The sequence below is a fragment of the Callionymus lyra genome, chromosome 19 (genome assembly GCF_982586985.1).
Source record: "Callionymus lyra chromosome 19, fCalLyr1.hap1.1, whole genome shotgun sequence".
Taxonomy (NCBI): Eukaryota; Metazoa; Chordata; class Actinopteri; order Syngnathiformes; family Callionymidae; genus Callionymus; species Callionymus lyra.
In genome coordinates this window covers 18,748,384-18,766,273 of record NC_141836.1, presented here as the reverse complement: position 1 = coordinate 18,766,273, position 17,890 = coordinate 18,748,384, and the positions used below count along the sequence as shown (strand labels likewise).

General features: G+C 42.3%; 1 protein-coding gene across 3 annotated transcripts in view; it reads right to left on the bottom strand.

The window, feature by feature from the left end:
- Positions 1 to 2,030: 2,030 nt before the first annotated feature.
- The window catches only part of tns2a (tensin 2a), a 34,067-nt gene continuing 18,207 nt past the window's right edge, over positions 2,031 to 17,890 (bottom strand). Inside the window, exons 4-28 of one of the 3 annotated variants that reach the window (XM_087780817.1) lie at positions 14,127 to 14,165; positions 13,802 to 13,834; positions 13,532 to 13,581; positions 13,078 to 13,261; positions 12,513 to 12,563; positions 12,314 to 12,436; positions 11,835 to 11,899; positions 11,340 to 11,423; positions 10,752 to 10,864; positions 10,505 to 10,565; positions 10,206 to 10,281; positions 9,911 to 10,040; positions 9,262 to 9,327; positions 9,082 to 9,198; positions 7,518 to 8,987; positions 7,285 to 7,450; positions 5,872 to 6,818; positions 5,124 to 5,252; positions 4,955 to 5,050; positions 4,813 to 4,890; positions 4,670 to 4,747; positions 4,447 to 4,615; positions 4,312 to 4,380; positions 4,051 to 4,080; positions 2,031 to 3,838 (exon numbers count right to left, since the gene is read on the bottom strand). In XM_087780817.1, the coding sequence (XP_087636943.1) occupies positions 3,700 to 3,838; positions 4,051 to 4,080; positions 4,312 to 4,380; positions 4,447 to 4,615; positions 4,670 to 4,747; positions 4,813 to 4,890; positions 4,955 to 5,050; positions 5,124 to 5,252; positions 5,872 to 6,818; positions 7,285 to 7,450; positions 7,518 to 8,987; positions 9,082 to 9,198; positions 9,262 to 9,327; positions 9,911 to 10,040; positions 10,206 to 10,281; positions 10,505 to 10,565; positions 10,752 to 10,864; positions 11,340 to 11,423; positions 11,835 to 11,899; positions 12,314 to 12,436; positions 12,513 to 12,563; positions 13,078 to 13,261; positions 13,532 to 13,581; positions 13,802 to 13,834; positions 14,127 to 14,165 (4,563 nt within the window). In that variant the 3' untranslated portion in view covers positions 2,031 to 3,699. Of the gene's footprint in view, positions 3,839 to 4,050; positions 4,081 to 4,311; positions 4,381 to 4,446; positions 4,748 to 4,812; positions 4,891 to 4,954; positions 5,051 to 5,123; positions 5,253 to 5,871; positions 6,819 to 7,284; positions 7,451 to 7,517; positions 8,988 to 9,081; positions 9,199 to 9,261; positions 9,328 to 9,910; positions 10,041 to 10,205; positions 10,282 to 10,504; positions 10,566 to 10,751; positions 10,865 to 11,339; positions 11,424 to 11,834; positions 11,900 to 12,313; positions 12,437 to 12,512; positions 12,564 to 13,077; positions 13,262 to 13,531; positions 13,582 to 13,801; positions 13,835 to 14,126; positions 14,166 to 17,890 lie in introns of all 3 variants that reach the window. The other 2 variants (XM_087780818.1, XM_087780816.1) reach the window with 2 other exon arrangements.

Sequence of the window (17,890 nt, the reverse complement as noted above, 5' to 3'; positions counted from 1 at the left end):
ATTCGGCCGCTCTGATGCCTTATTCAACTGCCATGGTAGATGTTGGCTGGGTGAGCCGGTCTCCCCTCAGAGGTCCCTCATTGGGTGAGATCGACCATTTTCCAGGCCTTCCAGGCAGCGGGTGGATCTGCTCTTGGCAAATTGTGGGCACATTCCACCCGGGGTGTGGCAGCTTCAGTGGCTCTTTTGCGAGGTGTTGCAGCAGAAGACATCTGCTCATTGCTTATTGAGCGTCCACCTCAAGCCTCGCTAGAGCCTATCTCCTCAACGTGGCGACAGGATCAGTAGCTTAAACCCTAGTGATGCTGCTTTCAGGAGCGGGGTCCAGATGGGGGTACATTGATCTCATCGGGCTTCACCTTGGTTTTAACCAGTAGCGAAGCAGTCGGAGGGCAGAGCACCAAATGATGTAGAACCCCTGAGTTACATGTTACATAACTTCAGGTTCTACAAATTTATCGCCTTTTCTCTCAGGTTAGCTTTCAGTACAAGGAAGTGCGGTGGAGATTCCCCACCTCTTATAAGAAGTGGCGTACGAGTGACTCGTACATTAAAGTGGGCATATATAGATTAAAATAATGAATTTAAATCAGTAAATAATTAAATTACTGGGGTGTTCATAGTCCGAACTGAAGAAGGGTAGAATGAGTTTTTGAAACGGGAATACGTTTCTTTTAATTTGAAAAGCTAATTATTTGGTCATCTCTGTTCGTCACTGGAATGTTTAAGTTGCATTATACAGTTAAGAGTGAGTTATTAAAACGGTTTTAGCCAATCAGCGGCTTCGTCAAGTGTAGCTCAGACATATTCCGTTGTGGTGAAAGTCACGTGTGTCGTCAGACCAGGAAATGAAAGAACGGAAAGTGATTTTGCTGACAAAAAGGTCGTCTTTTTGTTAATATAAATATTTTATTTGTGGTAAAAAAAAAGAAGATGTGTTAAAGAAACCAAATGTTTACATGATACTTTATACCACACATGAAACATTTGTATTGACAAAAAGACGATCTTTGTCAACCTAATACCTTTCCGTTCTTTCATTTCCTGGTCTGACGACACACGTGACTTTCACCCCAACGGAAGTGCCCGCGCTGCATGTGACGAAGCTGCTGATTGGCTGAAGCTGTTTTATTAAAAATAACGCACAACATATACAATCTAATTCAAACATTCGATTTCCGAAATAATTCGCTTTTCATATATATATTTATATTTATAAAAAAAAAGTTAGAATATTCTCCTTTCCATAACTCATTCTACCTGTCTGTAGTTCGGATCATAAACACCTAAGAGAACAAATCACAATAATATCATGATAATTAGAAAATGTTTATCGCCAGTAGTGTTACAAAAACACATGATATTTAGGGGGAATCGTATGGGGGACAGAAAATGTACCTACAGGTAGGGCGGACCGAAATAGTACTTACACTTTTTTACAAGATTCATCGCAATGAACAATTCACGTAACTGCTGACAATGGCACCATCTTGAGGGAAAATTATAGAACTGCATATCCAATGTAGTTAACCAATATCTTCGTTTCAAAATGAATATTTCAAATAGGCAAACATAAGATAGTCGTGTAATGTAAATAGTGTATTGAACATATTAAACCTAAACAAAGTGTGACCCAGCTGTTTCTTTGACGTTTTACAAATGTATGGAATGCCGGGACCATAGGTAGTTAAAAGTCAATTGGAAAGAGACATCTATGGTAAAAAAACTAAACTATATATTGAGTGATACACTTAATAAGGTAATTATGTTTAGAGGGGGAAAAAAAATACACAGAAATGTTAATATAAAGAAAATAAGAGATGCAGTTTAATCTAAAGTTGTTTTTTTTTTTTTTTGCATTTCTACTATTGCATTTCATTTGAACTATTACTTAATAATATTGTAATATTTACTATAGGGTTTATTTATTTATAGCCATATAAATAAGTCTATTCATATCAATTTCAACATGTTTTTTTTTTTACTTCACTTGGGTAGATCTGAGCAGGTTGACAGATGGAAGGCGGCAGCCAGACAACACCTTTTTTAATGTTAAAACAACAAGTACAAATAATATGTACCACATCAATTCAGTTTAATTTCATCACTTTGCATACACAATATGATATTTTCTTCAACATGTTTAATGTTCCTTTATAGCTGCATGTGGATATATATTACTACGTAAGACAGAGATGGACATTACTGAATACATTATAGCTGTAATACACATACAGTGTTTGTCTAACACTAAATAAATTCAAAAATACAAGGAGCTTGAAGTAGAAAAATATAGCTGGATAAAAAGCTTATTAATACAATAGTGCTTCGTCTTTGGTTAGGTATGTGTTACACGAGTGCTAACCTTACATACAGATTGAATGTAACAGTAAACAAATCTCTTTACCTACTTTAAACTTTTCACCTCAATAATCCTCCACAAACTTCACACAGGTTAGCGTTAAACCCTCATAAATCAGACTTGTCTTTTCCTTTATGTCAACGTAGAAAATGATTGTCAACAGTGGAGCAGCACAAACATTACAGTTTGTCCATATGAACTACAACATTATTTATACCCCTTGAATGTTTCCAAGCGTGTCACACAACAAATGGATTTGAACTTAACTTCTTCCGTCTGTTCTTCCTGATATTCTCCTCTCAGGTCTTCACTGAGCAGCTGTATTAATTACACACAGGTGAACTCCATGTTGTAGTTAGATCCCTTCTGTAGACTCAATGCTTTTACAACTTACTTTTCACAATTTATTTGAAGGAAAAAAAAACCCTTAAAAAGAATCTTTAATCTTATTTTCACTCCATTGCGTGTCTCTTTGTTCTAGTCCTAACATCATACTTGTGATTTCTACAGGACAAAAGTGTGAAAAAGTTCAAGGGGTATAAATGTGTCAATAAATATATTTCAATCTACCGCACACACAACTTCTACTAATTGTGTTGTTGGAAATTGTTGTAAATGTTTTTTTCCTCCTATGATAGATAACCAATTTCCCGAAGGAGATCTCCAGAGGGATGAATAAAGTCAATCTATCTATTAGAGCACACCAGGTCAGACACCAAGGGTCTGGACTGGAGCACCAACCTCTTTATGCCATCATCTAGGCAGCTACTCTTCAACAGTCGCCAGTTAATCTCTGAATGGTTTGGACAAAAGAGCCAAATCTAAAAAAGCCATTTGCTCTGACAGACACTTCAAGATGGAATCAAACAGAAGACCTTCTTATTGTAGAGGTGCAGCAGCTGATGATCCAAATATCTTTAGATCGTTACCATAAAAAACCCTCAGGTTCAAGACCGCTTTTGATCCACTTCCTGATCCAGACCGTTGATAGGTGCCTTAACATTATGACCACCGCCGTACGTAATGATCAAAGCAGCTCGCTTATTGCACTGAACATTTCCTATGCCATTTTCTGAACCCTTCAATTAAAGGCAACTTGTAAGGGCCATGCTTTTTATTTCATCTTTTAATGCTAAGCAAAGGGTCTGGTCGCAGGGGCCGAAGGTATTCCCTGACCCACCCTGGTGTCCTAAAAACATGAAGTTGTGGGTACTTGCACATCCGTTTGTTCAGTTTAATTTTTTTAAATACAAGCAAAAGTAACAATCCTCCGTGTCAGAGCTCTGGTGAGAGTGAAGATTGTGGTCTGGTTTTTTTGGGTCCATTACGTGGTCCGTCTACCTACGCTGCGACAACATGACTTTGTTGATGAAGTTGACAATAGCAAGGGCCGGTTGTTCTGGGTCCAGCTCGGCAAACAAGTGGCAAACATTCTCCGCTGAGCTGCCGGGCTTCTTCGCTACGAAACCGAAGATCCTGAGAAGTGAAAGAAAATATGACTTACACTGTGTTTCTACTTCTTCACTGTCGCTAAACAAATATAATGAAAATAATCTTTTAAAAACAGAATAATCCACTATTTCTTTCTTTACACAATCATAAGATATACATTTGTTTTCTGGCAGACTTCAACCATGCCTAGTCTCTAAGTCCAGCCTCAGCATGCTATCATCCGTTAAAGTACTTACTTAAAGGTGGAAGTATCTGGGTTATTCCACCTACAAGAAGAAAGAGAGAAGACTCAGATTTGGCCTTGCATGCACAAGCAAAGAGCAAGTCAAGTCTGACAACTTCTGTCATTCATGCTCGAGCAAATGCACCAAACATGCCAGAGCAACGCATCGACACACTAAATGATCAGTGGAACTGTACACTGAGGATTCATGTGTAGGTGTGTGTGTTGTCCAGGTTAGTTTTGCTTTGCTAGTCAACAGGAAGAACACGATTACCTCCTGTCTTTTGGGTCAACACTGCTGAAGGTGACGCTGTTAACCGGATAATGTCTTCGGAAGAAAACCCTGAGAGGCAAACGGACAAGATTGAGAATCATGTGCTGCTTTCACTTTGGTCAAATATACTCTGACCTGCGCTGGCTGTCAGTCAGTGTGATGCCCTGCGACGTCACTTTGAACTGGACCACTGTGGCCGACGGACGCGGGTTACGACTGAATGTAGCATCGGTTGCCTTGGCGATGGCCTGAGGGCCGGTCAGGGATTCGGTCTCCACAGAGTTCAAGAAGAGCACGTTACAGGCTAGGCAGGAGAGTGAGTTTAGTACGTTTAACTTTAAGATGGACAAGAGCTCACCTGCTCCTTGCTTCAGCAAGTCTGCCGCCGTGCTGACGTTGTTAACCGGTTGGACTTCCTGCCCGTCTCCAATCAGATCTGGTAGGAATTGACCCGATTAGATAATACAGTGACCACTGTTAGTGATGATTAGATGAACAAACCTTGCTCCAGGATCTTCAGGGAGCAGGGCAGAGAAATGGGTGTGATGGCATGCTGATAGACCAGTGCAGACAAACTCCCTGAGGACATAAGAAGTCAAGTCGTCACGCCATGACTGAGTCACCAAACATCTTTCACACTCACCAAAATAGGGTTCATTCTGGCAGCCTTTAATCTTGACACCACTAGGACCAGTTTCTATCAGGAAGTGTCTAACCAGCTGCTCCAAAGGGTCCACAGCTGCAGCACGACAAGGAAGGTTTATATAACATAAACTTGAATGTTGCCGTAGAAATAGAAAAAAAAGGTGAACCTTGGCTGTTGTGGGTAACATTGGGAGGAGGAGTTACCACCTTCAGTGCCAAACCGTACGCCCCCTGAAAGGAATTACTGTCCCGGATTAGGAAGTTTCCTGGATCTCGCTCCTTCAAAGCTTTGATAGCTATAAATAGACAGAAAGGTCTTTGGTTGAACAATATTTAGCTTTTTCCCTGAATAAAGGGGAAGTCGATCTTGAAAAACAGTTTGAAGAAAGTTGGTTAAAATGTAGTTCATCAGAGTCTACCAAAAGATATGCCTCAGTATACCAAAAGCTAGCGAGAGACGAAAGATCCATTAGAAGTGAAAAACACATTCTGACTATCAGGTTAATGTGACTTAAAGCTGAAACCTAGAGAAAAAAGATGAGAGCTGGTTTAAAGTCTCATAAATTGTACTTGTATAAGCAGGCAATAAAGAATGTATGTTCACATGACTGTCCAACTTCTCTCTGACGCAAGAGCTGTTTTGGTTGCATCTTTATGCCCCATCATAAGAAGTTTATAAACAGAGAGACCACAACACAAGTGACAACCGGGAAATACACACACTAGAATGATTAATGGCTGGTCTTAGATCAGGGAACAGGACTCTTCCTAATGGCTTATATGAGTAGACCTTGAATGTTTAATTTATGTTTCAGCTATATTCTCTCCCGAGCTATTAATGATTGGATATTTTAACATTTGTGGTTAGGTAAATGTGATATCATATTCAGCTCAATCATTTTTTCATATACTGACCTTGCTCTCTGGTGATCCCGGGCTTGTACCAGAACCTAGAACTGTCCTGCACAAATTTCACACTGACCCCATTTCCCTCCTTTGGCTGCACTTCCTCAGACTCATTTGACTGGGGAGCGATCTGTCCCACAGTGGGGGAGAAAGTGACGTGATGCTGTGTGCTGCTGTTGGAAACTGGTCTCACCCGGTCACTGGGTGGACCTGGCGCCTGTCTCTTTTCTGGCAGAGGTGGCTGGGGGTGTGGAAGAGGGATGGAGATTGTGGAGTAGTTGGGGTGCAACTGTGGGCTGTGAGGGGAGAAACAATGTCTCCTGTGGATATCGGCAGCTGGGTGGTGCACTAGTGAACTCTGGTCCAAGATGGGGTTTTGGTGATGAGGTGGGCCGTGATGCTGGACGTGCTGATCAGACCCGGTTAGCATCAGTCTCCTGCCCAAGGTGGCAAAGCCGGGGACTGGGATATCAGACACAGCAGGGCCGCCAATGCAGTCTCCTGATGGCTGGAGGGACTCTGGAGCTCTGGTTGGAGAGGTAGGCGTACTTGAGGACCTGGAGGTGGCTTTAGGAGAATTAATGCCGTTGACCTGTGGTTCAGTGAAATTTGAGGGGGTCCAATTCTGTAGTTCTACATGAGCCACAGTAGAAGGCAGGACAGCAGCCTCTGATGGGTTCGGGGACTGGACGTTGAGTGGACATGATTGGGAGTCTTGGCTATTTTCTTGACTGGCGGTTGAGTGGGTCAAAGAATCTTGTGATGACAAGGGTGACCGTGCGTTTGAGCTACAGTGCTGCTGTTGGGCTGTGGGAGAGTTTGTCGATACGGTGCACTGGTTGTGGATTTGAGCGTCCTTGCAGGTGTTTGTGCCGATTATGGGCTTGGATCCCTCACAGTCACTGCTAACAATGTCGGTGTTCCTGATGTTATACTCTCTTCCTCCTGGGCTTGGACTTGGAGAACAAATGGGGAATTAGACAAACACATACATGACCAAGACTAGAGTAGTTGCTGACTTCACTTGTTATCTCTAATTGAATTCAAAGTTGTTCCTGTCTTTTATTTCACTTTTGAAAGGATTCTACCAACAAACCGATGAATGTATACCAGTGGCATCAAGTTATTGAATGATTGACTTGACATTTTATATGTTGAAACAAATGGAAATGTTTTTTAAGCTTTGCATTGTTGTTTCTGAAGAATTTAATTCTATGATTTCTAAAACCTAAATAATTCACTAATTAAATATAAAAATGATTTAATTTAATTACTGAATAATAACAAATGAAATCTTTCAATATAGAAATGATTTAATTCAATTATTCAACATTTGAAATGTTCAACCATTCTGTATTCTGTGAGCACTTATGAACTTCTAAAACTGATCCAACAAACAACAGGCTGGTTAAAAACAATTACCTTTCTGGTGTACGCAGAGGACTACTGGTATGAACAGGGGTGGGTGGTCCAGAAATGTCAGATGGTGTGGAGCAAGCAGCTTGGCAATCTTTTTGGATTCTCTTGAAGGAACCTTGGGGCATGTGGTCCCTCCATCCTGGACTTTCACCAGAACTACGGAGTCCATCTGCAAAATAGATGTTTAAATTTGGGGCTCAATGTCAGTCAGCTATTCTGAATGTGCTGTCACTCACCCGTCTGGGGTTCGGAGCAGTACAAATGCGGGTCTGGCTGGTGATGGTGGTTGTCCAATGGGCCATTACTGTGACCCTGCACGCAGGAGGGAGGAGGCAGGGGGGAAGTGGACTCGGACTGATAGCCAGAGGCGTAGCCTCGACTTTCAGATGGCGAGGGCTGGTAAGGAGAGCAGGGGCACACCTGGTGGGGTGTTTGGTACCTGCTGTACTTCAGGTCCAGGTGGGAGTGAGCATGAGAACGGGAGGCCTCTGGATAATCAGGATGACCCGATGGCAACGGGTCGAAGGTGAAAGCAGGTAGATCGTGACCTTGTGGGCCATAGGATGCAATGGTTTCCCTCCTGTGCCAATAGCTTCTGTCTCTCTCCCACTGGAGCTCTGCCTCCCTCTCTCGGTCCCAGTGCAGAGACAGATCCCGACCTCGCCTCAGTCCTGGATCGCTGTCCCACTGCAGGTCTGCTGCAACCTCCCTAGCTCTCCTCAGTCCCACCTCTCTCTGATGGAGTTCTGCCTCCCTGTCCCAGTGGAAACCATCGCCTCGGTCGAGCCGCATGGAGCGATAACCTGCAGAGTCTTCTCTTCTGATGCTGCAGTCCCTGCAAGGACAGCCAGGGGGCGGAACACCATCCATTAGCACTATGTCTTGGTAAGGCGGGTTGCTGTGGGGTTTGGGGTGATACGGATGGTGGTGACTATGAGGTGTAGGGGGGTGGTGGTAGGGGTTGTAGTCCTCATCGCGACAGCACAATCGGGGAGGTGCGGACAAAGGGTGGTGATGGGGGGAGTGTGGCAGGTCTGGTGAAGGGTAAGGGCAGAGATGACGCAGGGAAGGAGGCTCGGAGCATCGAGTGTGCCGGTCCCACACCAGGTCAGGAGGGGGAAGAGCCTGGTGTGGGCTGTAGTGTTGGCATAGATCGATGTGAGACGGAGGGGCGGCTGATTTGGGGCTGGCAGACGGGGTCAGCCCGTGATGACCGTTGATACCTGGAGCCCGATCCAAGCAGTAGCCGTTGGGCATGAGGAGGGTGCGGTCACAGCCAGGCTCTGCACAGCACTGGGAGCGATAACCCTCCCTGCAGGAGCAAGAGCGACTTAGCCTCACCATCCCGGGTTGCTCAGAAGGCAACGACTCGCCATCATCCAGAATCGCAGTCTCGCGCTCTACATCTCGGTTTCCCTCAATGCCTCCAAGGAGTCGCTCCAGGTCTTCGCGTTCCTGACGGGTCGGAGGTGGCGGGCGCACCGGCTCCTCCTGGTGGTCGGAGTGGAACGACGACTGGTTCAAATGAATGGAATGGTTCGATAGTGTGGATTCAGAACGGTGAGGGCTGATGTGATCTGGTCTGTCTCTGGGAAGTCCGGGGCTGCTGCTGTTAGCAGAACTCAGAGAACCAGAACCGGGACCTCGCCGCTTCTTTATCTGAGCATAGAGGCTGCCATCCAACGGGCCTTTTGTGTGAGCGATGTCTGCGGTGAAGGAACATGAAAAGATAGCAGTCAGAAGACCCGGGGTGTCACCACAACTAGACCCCTTCAGTGTGGAGAAAGTGAAAGTCTATACCTTCCAAACTTTCCTGGCATCGCTGGTTGAAGTTCTCGTAAGAGTCCCATCTCACCACTGGGTCGGCAGTATTGTAGTCCACAGTAACAGCTGGGTCGTTCTTATGGTATTCACGTCCTGAGAAGCAATTCGATTATGAATGAGGGATTCACAGTATTACTTAAAAAAAAAAATTCTGACCTTTTGTCCGCTCAGGTCTAGAGGAAAAGACAAATTCCACTGTGGCATCAGAGGGAAATCGCTCATCTGGCAGAATTAGAGGGAGGGTGAAATTGTGTCAATGAGCAAGACATTTAAGCTGCAATGTTTCTTATTTAGATGTCTTCAGACATTTTAAAGAACCTGTGTGTTGATATTTTCGTCCACACCAACTATTTCTGAGTCATAATAAGCATTTATTTTTGGTATTTTTGTCCCCAGAGACAGTCCTACTCCATCTCCCATCCAACCTCTGCTTAAACTTGACTGAGTTCAGGCAGGACTGGATGTGGTTGTATTTAACTACAGCCACAAGCACCAGTCAAAAGAAGTGTGTTCACTCCGTAAAAAAAAAAGCGAAGAGCTGTCATTCAGCGACATTCCTGTTGGTTAGCCTTCACACCCGTTTAAAAAAAACAGCAAGTTAAGTATTATAGTGGAATCTTTGATTGTAGATGTTTAACTAGAAAGTCTTGACCTCACAATAAATGAAAGGTTTCCTTTTAGGGATAAAAAACACATTTCTGCATCTCTGCCTTGAGGTCAGATATTGTATTAAAAACACACTTGTGATCAGATCATGTGTGCAGAAAATTAAAAATAAAGTTGAGTAAAGTTTCGGAGCACTCACCAGTGCAGGCGTCATCCAGCTCTCCCTTGCCAAACCAAAGCTGGGCCCCGTGAACAGTACAGGTGTGGAACTGTAGGCGAAACACTGTGTCTCTGTGGGCACTCTGAGCTCGTCTGTGGTAGCACTTGACCTGCGGGAGGAAGAAAAGAGCAAAGATCAGACCACATCTACCAAACGCAGGACAATTTACAGACAAATTGTATATTGTTAAAATCCTTCTGTTAAATCTGTCAGCTGACATTTATTCTATGCAACATGTTTCATTGTCAGAACACTCAAGGAGGTCAAGAGTCACCATTATGTCCCCCTTCAGCAGCAGCGCCGGCTCAATGGTCACACAAAGCCGCCTTCCTCCCGTGCCTTGAAGGTCACTGTGGACGAAACCGTGAACACAAACATGGCTATTATGCACCAAGGAGATGGTGTGTTTGACCAAATATGGTCAAGATGTAATCACTTTATTTAGTGTCTAAGAGGACGAATAGTTTTACAGAAGTTTGATGTCCCAGCTAGCTAGGAACTTGAAATTAAATAAATTACTTCCGCTTCATGATTTTTGATATACAATTTTTAATCTGTGTTGACATCACTCACTAAATGCCTGAAGTGTAGACCAGCTGAATGGACTGGTAGATCTTCAAGAAGGGAAAGTATCCTGCGGAGAGAACGTTACACAGAGTGAACATTATTGTCACGACGGCAGAGGAATGTGCTGACGGTAGACTAAAGTTGATGATCAGATTAAAGATAAACAGATCGCTCTGTGCGTTTGGGGGAGAGTGTGGTGTCCAATGAAATTACAGCGTTAGTGTTGTGTTGCGATATATTTTAGGACACCAACCTCCTTCGCCCTGAAAGTTTGGGAGCGACGGTATGAGAACTTGGTGGAGGAAGAGAGGGCTGCTGTTCATCTTTATAGCCCCAGAGAGAAGACCCCCAAAGTAGTAGATGTATCTTAAATACAAACAGATTAAACATTTAAAACAAGGATGTCAACTTACTTAAAGGGTCAGTATATTTTAGCAGTTTATGTCGCAGAAATGTATGTTTACCGTCATAAACAGGAAGTATTATTGTGAAATTGTTTATTTATTCACTGAAGCCTAATGAAATTCCTTACCTTCTACATTAGTTTTACTTTTATTTGGATTCTCTTTAAACAATAGTAGTTGAAAATTATTATCTAAGTCCCTTTTTTTTTATCTTGAAACATAATTACAAGGACAACCATAGTTAAAAAACAGAAATAAAATGTTGAAATAAATTATTTATAAAAGAATACTTAAACAAGAAAAATATAATTCATTGGACATGTAAATATCCCAATATAACAGTGAGGCACACAACATAAATATAACTTAATATGTTGAAATATAAACCACAGCAGAGGAGCGAACTTAAGTTTCTCGGCTCGTATCATGACCTTTACCTGTTTTGAGACGGCTGCAAGGAAGAGGACACTTTATCTTCACAGAACTTCCTCATGGCAAGAGTACTGAGAGCATGGTCCGCCCTGCACAGGAACACACACAGAGTTTTCAGGAAACACTTTCCATCAAGGGACGAATCCGTCCAAGCCAGAGAGCACTTGGGTAGGATACAGCTGGCCGAGGCCACAGGATAAGCTGGTTTCCACTGCAGAAATCACTGTGTGGCATTTACCAAAGTCACGTGTCGATTCAAGCTGAGGATTCATTTGTGTATTAATGAAGTCACTTTCTAAGACAAGAAGATTGTCTGGATTTTGGTTGGTTTAACCACAGACGGTACTGCAGTGCCCTCTAACTATAGGCAGGATTTTTACTTTTAAGTAATACAAATACTAACTCATAATGGATAAAAATGGATTCTATGAGTCAGTGCATAAAATGTAAAACATTCTAAATAAAAGACAAGATTGAGATGATCATTTTTCTAAACTCACCCAGCAGAGATCTTGCTGTAGTGCATGTAGGCTGCAACAATCACTCCGGTTTTGCCTTTGTTGCCCTTTTAAGAAAAAACGAAACCAAGAAGGTGTGAGCAGTCGTAAGAAGTTTCTCAAAAAGCGGCTAGTGACAGGTCGTAAAAGTGAAATCAAGAGAAGAAATTGGAGCTGAAATTAAAACACGTCCTGTGGGGTTCCTAACTTCCCCCAAAATACAGGTTTTACATTCCTTAACTTCTGTTGCTTCCAGACAGCACTAACAGAGGTTCCTCTCTTAACAAGAAAACTATCTTTTTTCTGCTGTTGAGTCTTTAGGGAAGACATTTAAGGAATCATGGGAAAACTCTGGATCAGGTAATCTTCACTTTAGAGAAAATTAACTGCATATAATCTTTCGCTCTATAATCCTGTCGACTGACACAAACGATGTCTGAGTGCATGGGAAACATAGATCCTCGAGACCCTTGAACTCTGACCTTGCAGTGCAGGACCACCACATGCTGGGGGTCGGAGGTAAGCCACGTCTCCATGGCTTTACATATGGCACAAATCTTATCCAGTGGCGGGGCGTGGAGGTCGGGCCAGCCGAAGTCGTGAACCTGGAGGGAGCAGATGGCCGTCATGTGATTGACTAGGATCAAAACTAATTTGAAGAGAAACTGAGGCAGTTGGTACCTTTGTGTTGAGTCGGCTAATGTCGTGGCGCCTCTCAGACAGATTCAAAAGCTGAAAGATCAAGAGAAGTTGCTACTTATTTCAAAATATTTTTACTTCAACTTTTTTTCAGTAATATTAAGACTGTTTATCCTAGTCTCCTCTCACTTTCAGGATAGTAGGCCCTTTGCTGTTTCTTTATTGCAGTCATGTGTGCGTGTTCTGTGTAGGTGTGGTTTGAGGGTGTTTTCTGTGTAACAGTGATGTTTCTGAACTGTATTGTGTTGTAAGTGTGTTCTGTATTGGGGTGGTGTGTTTTCCGTGTTCAGGTGGCGTGTGGTCTGTGCTGTGGTGGTGTATGTTCTGTATTGGGGTGGTGTGTGTTCTGTGTTGGACTACTGAGTCATTGTTTCCGTACAATTTAAAAGCCATTTTATCTCAGGAAAACAATCATTTGTTGAAATCTGTTTTGTTATTTTAGTCCTGGATGTTTGTTATCGTTGCAGCTAAATTTAGTTGAAAACAGAAAGATATGATCAGACCCCACATTAGCAGACATGTGACGGAAGCAGCGTGTTTTCCTCACCAGAAATTTATCTTGATGTTTGGACTTGAGCATGGCGGCTACCTCCTTCACGTTCAGCCGGTACCTCTGCTCCTCCAGCATCGGGGGGAAGAAGACGGAGATGATCCTCTCGGTGATGTAGGTCAGGTCAAAGTCATAGTGGCGCTCCATCACCCGCTCCATCACTCGATCTACACTAACACTCCTGCAGGGAGAGTTTGAGTATTAAGGTGTGACAAGTAGTTTAATCGCAGCATAGACTTCAGTTGAAGAGTTGAAGACTTTAAAGGCTCTCTTTCAAACCTTCACTAACATCTAACACGTGCTGCTCACAGTGTCCCTCATTCTCAAAGGATCAACTTGACTCATTGACTTCAGTCATTTGGATGGATTTAAATCCCTCTAATAACCCTTTGATGGTTTCATGGCAACAAAATCATCAACAAGGCCTTGTAACATCAGGTTAATCACTCACCTCGGTAATGTGTTTCTCTGTTTGGTGTATGTCAGAGACTTTGTGGAACCCTGCGGACGCACCATATGAGTCAAACAAAAGTCATGGATACAAAAGCCATCTCATCTCCTCAAAATTCAACATCAATTATTCCCTCTCAAGTTTGTTTGTGTTCTCCAAAACCCCCAAACAAACACACTTTTGTCCCATGAGGCCCATTATTTTTTCAGAAACATGTAAACAATAGTGGTGCAATCCAGAGGTGAAAGTGAAGATGAGGTTGTTTCTCACCATGTGCCGTGATGTAGTCGTTCCTCTACGTTGCTGAAAAGCAGGTAAGAAAGCGTTTAGAGGAGGACAAAGTCCAGCAGAAAGGCAACTTATTTAAATAAACAGAATCACTAAATTGATAAACAGGTCCAAACTTCCTAGCACAACAACCGCATACTTTCAGTCGAAGATAGGAATACTGCTCCGGGAATGAACTGAGCTCAAACTGAGCTGAGGGCTCAGTTTACCACAAGGAATGCAGAGGGAAAACTGTATATGCTGGTTTTGCTTAACCAATACAAAGCAGAAAATGGACAAAGAAATAATTCTACGACAGGAAACTCACAAGGTCATTGGAAGAAGCTGGGATGCATGGAGAGGTCACCTGTAAGACACAAGGACATGTGAACACAAAGAGTCAAAGATCTGTGAGGGAAAAGAGACAGGGCAAATATAGATTTTTGCTAAAGTAAGTTAAATACATATCTACACAGATTTAGAAAACATTGAAGAATAGCTAAAAAAAAACCTAACCGATAACAAGTGTGTCAAATTGTTGAACCTAAACGAAAAATAAATTATTGTGTGGTTTTTTAATTACCATTTTGGTCCACATTGTAAACCAAAACGTGTTCTTTGTGACAAGTTTCACTCTTGACCAACAACTATGAGATTTCACCAACACCAATTAACTGATTCAAAACAATAACTCACAAAAATGCAAAATGAATGCTACTTTGAAATTGTTTAAGCAGTGAATAGATATAGGTTCAAATATGTAAATAAGGAGTAATGCACCGTTTCAATGCTACAACAGGAACATTCCAATCATTTAGCCTCACAAGGGCCAGGTAAATATTAGTAGAGGGACGAGACATTTCAGGGACATGTAAAATAGACAAAACTTAACATCAACTGTGACAATTTTAGGAAATATTTCCATGAGATTGTCCTTTTTAACCCTAGAATAATGTTATTAATAGTATTAAACTTCAAACTGTCTTACTATTCAAGCTTAATTTTAAGTGCAATCACTTTCAGTTTGCTCTTCTTAAGAGAGTTGGTCAGGCAACATGTGGAGGCCAGTAAGGGGGAGAGAGTGACGGAGCTGTGGTTTCAGAGCATAATTTTGGACCAAGTACAGACAGTCCCAGTAAAACTACTTAGATGCATTGAGTACATACAGACACAGCTGATTTTTGATAGCCTGTAAACAGATTGTTATGGGAGCTGGAGCAACAGAAGCAAACACACACACACACACACACACACACACACACAAACACACACACACACACACACACACACACACACACACACACACACACACACACACACACCCCCCACACACACACACACACAAACAGACCGGGTGACACATCTGATTCCCATGTCTGTTATGGGCACACACGGCAATGTACTGTGACCAGAGGAAGCAGGAGGTACACTGCAACCCTAATGAAGGGGGCTGAGGCCCACAGTGTTGCGTAACAGATGGAACACATGAAAGGACACCCAAGGCAGTGTTCTGAGACGTTACTCTCTTTTCTTGGACTGTTTATCTGGATACAGGAAGAGGGCCAGTGTATATCTCGGAAGTCACTGGGTCCTGTGGAGGGAGGGCGTATGTGTCCCCACTGTGCACGTGCTTGTAGGATGTGCCAATCCTCCCCCCATACATCTTGTAGCTTGACAATAACATAAACAAAAAGGCATTTGGACACAAGACCATGCTGGATCAAGAGATCGTGGCTAGATGTAGGGTTTGGATATTGGATCTGCGTGTTCCTTTTTTGTGTGATCTTTTCCATTTTAGAAATAAAGATACCCCTCCTCCTGGATCTGTCCTACTAACTACGTCTATATCTGGACAGTCCAAGTCTGTGTGGTATCCAGGAAACACCCAAGAACACATTCTCTAGCCGTTTCCAACATGAAAAAAACCCAACTCCTCCTAGATTATCCTGCTTTGTCTATTTGCGCTTACTCAATCCTTACCTATTTTACAAAAACCATGAAACTTTTAATCTTTTTATCTGATTAAAACTTCTGACACCACACACCTGATTGCACTTGGTATGTTCTACCGGTCAGGACATGATCGTAGGTACAAGTGTTTGAATGAGTTTGAGTTTCCTGTACAGGTTGACTAGGCTCTCCCTAAAAATCTGGGAGACGCAAGGATGCTTAAGTTGCCTTTCTGACACCTCGCTGATGAGGACGTGTGGTATACAAAATTATGTCAGCTGGTCTGGGAACCTCTTGGGTTACCCCTGAAAGAACATGAGAGAAAACAGAGAATCTTTAAGAGAAAAAAGCCCATAATATCTGGTACAATAACATTTTTAATTGAGCTCAATCTTCTATGCTAGGTTTTGGATATGGGTAGGTAATGGGAAGACCAGAAGGACAGCAGATGGAATCACTGGCTCTTCAGTGCATTCATCCAGATAGATGAAAGTCTCAAAGAAAAGGTCACTCAAATAGTTTTCAGTTGTTTTAAATAGACTGCTGTTTCACAGGTGCATCCATTCCCTGAGCTTTTATATTCTCATAAAAAGGCCCTCCTCAAACTATTTCCCCCTCATTGCTGGTGCCCAAGAGAGGGGGCCATGAGACATGGCTACAAAACAAGAACAAACTCACCACACAACCAGATTCCATCTCCCCAAGCCAAGCTAATCGACCTCAACCCATCTTCTGCACTTTTCTCCCTCTGTCTTTCCTTTCCTCTAATCTTCTCTGCACTTTAGTTGTTAGTTACCACTTCCCCTTTTTACCTCCTTGTTGTTTACAGACTTCGCCTGATAAGATACAGTGATATACTGAGGTTGTCAAATGTTGTATATGCAAACGTTTGATCGCATATTGACGAGCACTTTATAAAAAAGGTAAAAAAAATTCTGTGGGACATAAAGGCTGTGAAAAATATGTATACACACATTTATATCTTCTTTTGTATCTTTCTTACATTCCAATCATTATCAAATGATCAAGTCAAGCTGATCAGTCAAGCTGAAGGTCATATAAACATCTTATAACTAGCTAAAGAAACAACCTTTACATGTACAGTATGTCAGAGTATTTTGTACTCTATCCACAAAAATAGTTTTGGTCATGTGGTCCAGATGTTGAGTTTCAGATCATGACCCCAGTGCCCTCAGTGTACTCTCCTTATAAGTTGCAGGTTCAATCCCAGCTCTGAATATGATTATGTAATTGTGTACCTGAACAAGAGGCTTAACCCGATTTATCCTAATGGTGTTTTGTCACAGTGCATCGTAGCCTACTCCCATCAATGTGTTTGTTTGTGTGAATGGGTGAATAGATGGTTTTACGTATACTGTACTGTATGTATTCACCATTTACTTAAACTTAAATCACATTTTTCAAATTCATCTGGCCCGCTAAATCATTTTATGGGGCCTGCCGAATAGTTGCCAAGATAAGTAGATTAACGTTCAAGTGAATATTGTAAGTTGTAAGTAAGTAAGTAACAGTCATTTGTAAAGCGCATTTCTAGACCAGGGTCACAAAGCGCTTTAACAATCAAAAACGATACACACATTAAACACAGGAGTCCCACAAAAATCAGGGAAAAGCCTACAAAAATAAGAATGTCTTAGCATGTTTCTTGAAGGAGTCGGTAGACTCCATCAAACGCAGAGGCTGGATCAGATCACTGATGTAAGGAGGAGCCTGACCATGAATAGCTCTGCAATTTTAAAATTGATCCTGAAAGAAACTGGCCAGTGAAGAGTTTAAAGGATCGGGGAATTGTGAGTTATTCTACTTGAGCGGGTCAGAATTCTCACTGCAGAGTTTTCTATTAACTGCAGGCGAGACAGCTCCTTCTATAGTCTAAATGAGAAGACACAAACGCATGGATTACAAGCTCCAGATCATGTTGTGTACCTAAGTATAAAGATTTGTCTCAATGGAAGGAAACAGTTTCTGGTCAGTTTTCTGCAGTGTTGAACTAGAAATATTTCTTTGTCAAATATAACACCCAGGTTTCTCAGGCTCAGTTTGACAGACTGACCTAAGTCACCCAAGTACTGACTCAACCCTGAAACCTTACCATCAGGAGCAATAACCAAAGTTTCAGTT